Below are 7,730 nucleotides of genomic sequence, written 5' to 3' on the forward strand. Positions count from 1 at the left end.
AGAATATCTCCAAAATGTCGTTGCATTAAAGTCAAATTTCAATATTACATTCTTCATGGTGCTGACTTTCTCCAAAGTCAAAGGCAATGGTTCAATCACATATTCAAAAAAAAAACCTTACATCAATTAATACAACATGCATGAATGCACAAAATAGGAAAGGCTGAGTTTTCTTTCCTTTTACAACCCAAAAAAAAAAGAAAAGACAATATACTGCTTCGAATTTTGATGTGTAAAAATATAAGATCAACTGACCGACCAATCGACCGGCAAATATCTGTATTTATAATTCATGCTTTTCCAATCCATAATCTTGCAAAGAAATTTGGCATTGAAAAAGAAGCTTCGTAGACCATGTATTTGAACCATTTTGTGTTTTCCTGAAGCTGTACAGTTGATGATGTCTATCCTCAAGTGTACATAAATGATGATGACGAGAAGGCTCCTGAGACGGGAAACTTTTCTCTTTCTTACAAACCATGTCACAAAACATTCATTGGTATGTTTATGTGTTTTCTTTACTCCATTTTGTGGCTTTATTACCAGCAAAGTAAAAATATCAAATGGTTTTGATATCGAACACTACGGGTTTTTCTCAATCCAAATTCAACCTGATGGAACACTAGGGGTGTGTTGAGTTGTATATTTTATTCACACAGAGTTATACAGTTAGTGGTTCGGAAATGAATATTATCTTCACACGGTTGCAGCCCCGCGACGCTCTGCTCATCATCACACAACACTCAATCAGCCAAAAACCAAAACAAACACTTTCTGGCTATGGCAACCGAGGGCAAGATCAGGAATTGAACCCCAGATGACCCATAACGGTATATAAGGGGATGGCCCTAACCGGTATGCCAATCTCTCAGTTGCCATTAAACTAAAGAAATCCATCCCAAATTTCCCAACAAGAAGATTACTCCTCTCTAGTACATGATTAGATGCTACATTGGGATATTCTGGTAAATACTAAATACCCAACACCTATATCTATGTTTGGTGTTTTGCCCAAAAAGAAATAAATCTCTTCCATTTTCTCTTCTTCAAGTTGGAAAGGTGTATTTCACTTACCTCCAGCCATGACAAGTTTTTCAACGCGAGTTACAATGTGCTTCCCGTAAGTGTACTTCTTCAATGCGTGTAAATGAACCCGTATCCGAGAAAGCAGCACTTCACGTTGTTGGTCATCACATGTTTCTAGAACCTTCTGAACAACATAATTCGCAAACTGATCTTTCATCATAGCCTGTGAAAAAGCATTATTATTCTTAAGATATCAACACATTGGATTCTTAAAAGAGAAAAAAAATTAAAACAACATGATTTAATTGATTTCTAGAAGAGAAACTTGAAAAACAACATGATCGACATACTAATTTCATCATAGCCGCGGACGAGATTTCTTTTTATGTTAGCGAGGGATGAGATTTCTTTTTATGTTTTCTTCATTTCTTTAGGGAAATAACTAGATTGAAAGAGAAAACATGAAAATAACATAACTTGCATACTCATCTTTCATGATAGCATGCTATGAGATTTTCTTCTTCTTTTTGAGCTCTTTAGGGGACACTATATCGGAAGTGAAACGTCTTAAGATCATATTTGCATGCAGATCTTTCAACATATAGCCTATAATGAGATTTTGTTTTTATTACCTCTTTCATCATATAGCTTAATCTTGATTTGAGATATAAACAAGCTCATATCATACTAAAATGCAATGTTACAATTTCTTAGGCTTCCTTTGGATTATTAATATGTCATACTTAAAATGCTATATTTGGGTTATGAACAATCACCATGTCATGTTTAAAATGTATACAAATTAGCCCTCATTTCGGTTGTGAACAAGCATAAGCTTCAAAATGCAATGTTAGAAATGCAGTGTCTTCATTGCAGTCCATGGACAAGGGCATGCCATGCTTAATAATACATGTAATTGCAAAACTTAGTGATACTACCTGCAAGGGCTCATTCTCGTCCGTCTCACCAAGCATTTCTGTGATTAACATTTGACGTTCTTTAGGGCCCCCAAATTCAAGACATTTCTCGACAACATTCGAAGCAAATTTGTGCTGGCTCATTTGGACTATTTGCCCAAGCATTTTTGTCAAGATCTCAGTTTTCTCCTCTGGTTTGCCATGCTCCAGGATGTGCTGCCATAAAAGGATATAAAGAAAACAATATTCCCATCATGAGCAAAGAGTACTTGAAAATGCATCCATATGAAATTCAGAAAAAAGTCAACTCCATGATACCTGCACAACATAATTACCATACTGGTCCTGTGCTAAAGTGCACACATCTTCTAAGATTTCTTTCATAATACCACCTTGTTTTTGCTCGTCATTGCAATGCTCTAAAACCCGCTGCAATAAAGAAATATGTGATGAGAGAGAGAGAGAGAGAGAGAGGTCTCCATTGTTAATTCAGCGGAAAACACATTGGCAAAGTTAGAAAGTATATGATTGACCTGGATGACCCGGCAACCATATGGATGGGTAGAGAGCACAACAACTTGCCCTTTGAAAGATGATAATATGAACAAAATATGATCTGAAGGAACACATTCTATACATTTCTGGATAACGTGATTTCCATTTTGATCTCGTACACATCGCATTACATGGCCATCTAGCTCCGATATTATCTTAATCTGCTGTTCTACATCAAGAACTTCCAAAGCCTGGATTGAGGATGTTTAAAATGTTAAGTACACTCAAATGGATGAACATTTTATGAGAAACGAAACGGAAACTTTGTATAACTGAATATACAAGAGGGATGAATGTAACACCTTTTGTATGACTCTACACCCATACATTTGAAGTGTTAATGCCAAGACATGTCCCACAAGCTGTTCTATAAGTTGTAACCTTTGTGCAAGGGTTCCGTGCTCAAGGAACTGCCACCTCAAGGAAATAAAAGTAACTCCACAAATCCCAAGTATATGTCCAAATTTCAGATTTCACTTAAATAACAATAAAATGAAATAAAGGGCATGTATAACCACCACATGGATAGACTAATTTCCTATAAGAAGTACAGCATTAATAGCTATAAGCACCAAAACCAGAGGTACAGTTTATTTAAAAGATCTAACTTTTCATTGATGTTCTACGCTTTCAATGGAAATAAATGTATGACTTTAATTCCTTTCTTTCTGTCTCATTATCAGAGTCTCAGAGGAGAAGCTACTCTCAAGGTAAGCTATTTTACATACACATGAACAAGATTTGTAAGCTTGCTGGAAAGGCATGATGACCAGCAACCACCCACCCAGAAACATGCAAAGTAAATTGTTACCTTTTGAATGACATAGTTGCCAAAAACATCAGTCATCAGATTGAAAGCATGTGGCAAGACTTCCTGAAACACTGATTCCTTCTCCTCTAATGATACACTCTCCAACTTCTGCTGAATGAATCGACTTCCATGCTGATCAGAGCTGGGCAAAAATGTCGCAAAAGAAAATATACCAATTCTTACAGTTAATTATACAAACTTTTGGTTAGAAAAACCCCCAAAGAACAAAAAGAAACGAAAAGAAAAAGAATCACCTAAACTCAACCACATGGCCAGCTATGTCTGCGAGTTCAAATTTTCTTGTTTTATTGTTTTTCAACTCGTCTAGCAAAGTTGAGCCCCTAATTTCTTCTCCCGAATCACTTGTTCCCGTGTGAACATTGGTCCTTCCAACCCCTACAGGGATACGTGAATCGGTTTGTCTCAAGGAGAATGCATTAGCTACCATAGGAGAGCCAGGAAGCAAAGGGCTTGAAATCGATGAGCTTCCATAAGGCATCACAAAGCCTATGCCAGGAGCCCCATAGTATGCTGGCACATAAGAGTTATTCTTGTTCCCTGGTTGTGCACCATAAGGAACACCTCTGGAGAGCTGCAATAAAGAATGTATCTGGTTTTTTTGCATCTCTAGCGGATCTGCTGACCCATATGGACCTCGTGGGTCACCTAAATTCAAAGCATTCCGAGCATTCTCAGCAGAATACTGCTGCAAATAATGATAATACAATGGATCTTGGAGGGTTTGCAAGGGAACCCCACCTTGAGATGAGTATTTATATAATTGCTGTACATCCGCACCCACACCATTAGAGGAACCAGATGGTGGTGTTCGTGTAGAGGTGGTATCATATGATGGATAATTAGCCATTACAGCTGGTATAAGAGAAGGATTTACAGCTGCATAAGCCCCAAGACCATAGAGTGGGGCATATGCATGTAAACTTGGATAATAAGGATTTGTCGCCATATATGACATGGCAGCTGCCATGTTATTCGTAGCCCCAGAAACCTGTTGTTGCAAGCTTGTAGTGGAGTTTGACGGATTATATCTAGCTTGCATCCTATTACTTGATTCTGGTCCTGAGATGCGATGAGGATTTTGGTGTTGTTGAGCTCGAATTGTTTGCTGTAACGCATATTGGAGCTGTACACCCTCCTCTTCTTGTTTATCTGATGAGCCAGAAAGGTTTATATTTTGTAACCGAGCAGCCAACTCAGCAGTTCCAGTTACACCAGCCAGTCTCCCAGCTTGCTCTGATGTCGGGATTCTCGAAACGGAACCAACTGTAGAGTTACTCAGCATGTGCATTATAGCTGGTTTTGGTGTTGTCGAGCGGGAGCTCAACAAGGGGTTTGGTGTTGTGGACCGAGAATTCATTGCAGGGTTAGATGCATTTGAATGAGAAGTTGAAGTCCCGGATGCATCTTCCTGCCGAAAGAAATAGCATTCACGTCATAATAATGAATCAAACTAAACATAATGGAAAACATAGTCATCAAGCGATTGAGAAACAAAAATGCTAAAGAAAATTGAAACACATGCCTAAATAAAACCTCCTATACTCTCTTGTCTGTTTGCATAAGGTGACCAAACTAAATGTGCATTCGGGTGATGCATTGACATGTAGTAATTTATGAGAATGAAAAACAAATATACCTACCCAACAAGGGAAATCGAAGCACTTACCTAATTAACGCCTATCAAGCTCTCAGATTGGTTACCATATGATGAATGTGCATATGAGAGATGCACTAATAAGTCGTAGATGATCCAGGGAGAAACAAAAATATTGAACCAACCAAACAAGATCAAAACACCTTTCTTACATACGGCCTACCACACAGATCAATTATCTTATGAATGAACTAAACTATATGTATATGAGAGATGCAATGGTAGGTAGTAGTTCATGTGAGTGAGAAACAAAAAATGCCTTGACCAAGTAAAGGTAATTGAAACACCTACCTGAAGACGACCGACCATGCTATTTGATCGGCTTGCGTATGCTGATGAGCCATCACCCCGTACCTCTTTGCGCAATGGGAGTTTCTCATCCTCCAGCTCGGGCTCCTCCTTGTGTGTTGGAAGAATCGATTGTGACAGAAACAAAGATCTCCCATTGCTATTATCCAAAGATTTGAGCCTCCCTGCGGCCAATTGCTGGGCGAGATGATAATTCTCTCTAGTAATGAGAGGTGGAGGCAATCTTGGGTTGAGGCTAACATGAGAATAATAGTAAGCTAGATATGTGGGGTCAGATCGTAGCTGTTGTTCTGACTCAACAATACCACTGCCAATGACACCACCAGATCCCAAAAGTTGGTTTCCACTCATTGAAGCCAAAGACCCTTCAACACTAGGAGGTGCACTTCCACTTCGGTGTAGAGAACCCATATCTCTTGTGTTAAGAATGTTATCCAACCTAGAATGAGACTTCAATAGCATATCCAACTCTTGGGTGGCCGCCTTCTCATTGCTCAGATTTCCATTCAATATTCCAGGTGGCCCTGATGCTTGTCTAACATTGCCACCACTTGTTCCCATTGCTCCTTGAATTCCACTTCCACCAATATTTTTCATCCAATAGTGGATTGTTGAAGTTAGTGCTCCCTCTCCTGAATCTGATAAAGTACAGTTTTTCTTCTTTTATATAACTTACGGTAGGCTTAATCAATTAATTCATATTGTGTATGGATCTATGTACCTATCTATCTTTGAGTCGCATACATATGCAAACCGATGGTTTCTCTCATCCCACATTCAATGCATTGTATATGATATGCAGTATTTAAAAAGATTTTTAAATCTTACCTTGAGCAGTCTTTGAAGGAGGAATAAGTTGAAAAACTGATTATACTTCATGAAAGGTTCTTGGTTACCAATATAGTCAATCCATTGCAAGCCTATCATGTTATCTTAGAAACCCTACACACACGAAAGAAAGGAAATTTAGGGATGATCAAAAAACATAACAAATTAAAGAAGAGCAATGGAAAGAGGGGGGGAGATACCTTGTAAGGTCAACGGGAATGAAACCCATGAAAGAATGAGACAGAGAGAGAGAGAGGAACACTGAGACAGAGAAACGGGTAAGAAAAACCCGATTTGTCTCTCCCAAAACAGGAAAAAAAAAAAAAAGCAGAGGAAGAGACTGGTTTCTCTTCTTTTCTCTTCTTTTTGGTCTGTGTATGAGAGGAGAATGTTAGAATGGAAGACTTTAAGAAGGGAGGGGGGAGGGGGGAGGGGAGGAGAGAGAAGGAGAGAAGAGAGAAAGTCTTCTCTTGCTTTGTTCTTCCTAGAAACCTTGAAAAAGCTGGCTGGATATGGAGATTCTATGCTATGCTGTGCTGTCTAAAATCGGAGAGGAGCAGGAAACAGGAGATCCGACAAGCATGCCAGCAGAAGAGGATAGCTCTGATAGAGAGAGAGAGAGAGAGAACCCTAAAAAAAATAAACACTGGGCCTGAGAAATTTAACAGAAATTTGAGAAAGAAATGGAGAAGAAGAAAAACTCAAGACACATTAACAACCAGAAGGAAGCAGAAAACAAAATCAGTCAAAAAAGAAATTACAAAATGGAGGAAAAAAGCAGAAATCAAAAAACAGAGAAAGGAAAAACAGGGGCAGTTTCAATTAAGTAAAAACCTCCAAAACAAAAAAATAAAAACAGAGGAGAGCAAAGAGAGAGAGAGAGAGAGAGAGAGAGAGAAGAGAGAAGAGAGTAGGAAAGTCAAACAGGTGAGAAAGTCTAGAGAGAGAGAGAGTCTAGAGAGAGACTGTGCAGCCGTGGGCCCGGCCCCGTTCCGTCCCATGAGCTCGTGCCGGTCCCTTGTGGACGTTCACGATCTTTCTGTGTCTTTGTCTTTGTCTTTGTCTGTGTCTGTGTCTGTGTCTGTGTTTGTGTTTGTACCTGTCTCCGTGTCTGTGTCTGTGTCTATATTTGTGTGTCTCGGCATGTCAATGCTTGACTCGCATATGCATCTACGCATGCATAATGCACTTTGCCATCCATTCGTTACGTTCACTCCGCCTTGTTCCTGAGAGAAGTACACCCGGGCCACATCACGTATGGGACCAAGCCAGACGTGGAATTGAAACTGCGGCAGAAACCTCGGAAACCGGCCAAAGCCCACAGGAAACTACTAGAAAATGTTTGCCCCCTGTCGACCTCGCAACGCCACATGACGAAGGATGAACGCTTGTGGAAGCGGAAAAAAGGATCCAAAGGCAAAAAACTATTGAAAATGATCGAGTCAAAGCACGAAGGCATATGTAAGAGAAGTGTCGAGGGCTCTTCTTCTAAATTGATCAAAAGGAGGATTAGAGGATATGTATCCAACCAAAGAAGGGAGACGATTTCGAGAACATTTCATCTTCTTAACATCCACATGCTCAAATTTATGGCTTTGATGCTACTCTC

At 39.4% G+C, this 7,730-nt stretch overlaps 1 protein-coding gene across 1 annotated transcript; it reads right to left on the reverse strand.

The window, feature by feature from the left end:
• On the reverse strand, nucleotides 1-5,890 carry LOC147856834 (pumilio homolog 3-like). Its single transcript, XM_087328282.1, has 9 exons — nucleotides 5,276-5,890; nucleotides 3,564-4,738; nucleotides 3,310-3,451; nucleotides 2,801-2,908; nucleotides 2,477-2,689; nucleotides 2,262-2,372; nucleotides 1,965-2,159; nucleotides 1,075-1,249; nucleotides 1-722 (listed from the first exon to the last, which is right to left on the reverse strand). The coding sequence occupies exons 1-9, from the start codon at nucleotides 5,888-5,890 to the stop codon at nucleotides 697-699; spliced, it is 2,760 nt and encodes a 919-aa protein (XP_087184408.1). The 3' UTR covers nucleotides 1-696.
• Between the last annotated feature and the right edge of the window lie 1,840 nt (nucleotides 5,891-7,730).

Source organism: Azolla caroliniana, unplaced genomic scaffold (assembly GCF_043228905.1).
Source record: "Azolla caroliniana isolate FFs.n. ecotype wild unplaced genomic scaffold, voAzoCaro1.0.p SCAF_12, whole genome shotgun sequence".
NCBI classification, from domain to species: domain Eukaryota; kingdom Viridiplantae; phylum Streptophyta; class Polypodiopsida; order Salviniales; family Salviniaceae; genus Azolla; species Azolla caroliniana.

Coding starts and splice junctions, on each gene's coding strand:
- LOC147856834 (XM_087328282.1), bottom strand. CDS start 5,890: ATGAAAAATATTGGTGGAAGTGGAATTCAAGGAGCAATGGGAACAAGT. Junction 2,909..3,309: donor GCAACTATGTCATTCAAAAG/GTAACAATTTAC, acceptor TTGAGGTGGCAG/TTCCTTGAGCACGGAACCCT. Junction 2,160..2,261: donor ATGGTAATTATGTTGTGCAG/GTATCATGGAGT, acceptor CTTTTATGGCAG/CACATCCTGGAGCATGGCAA.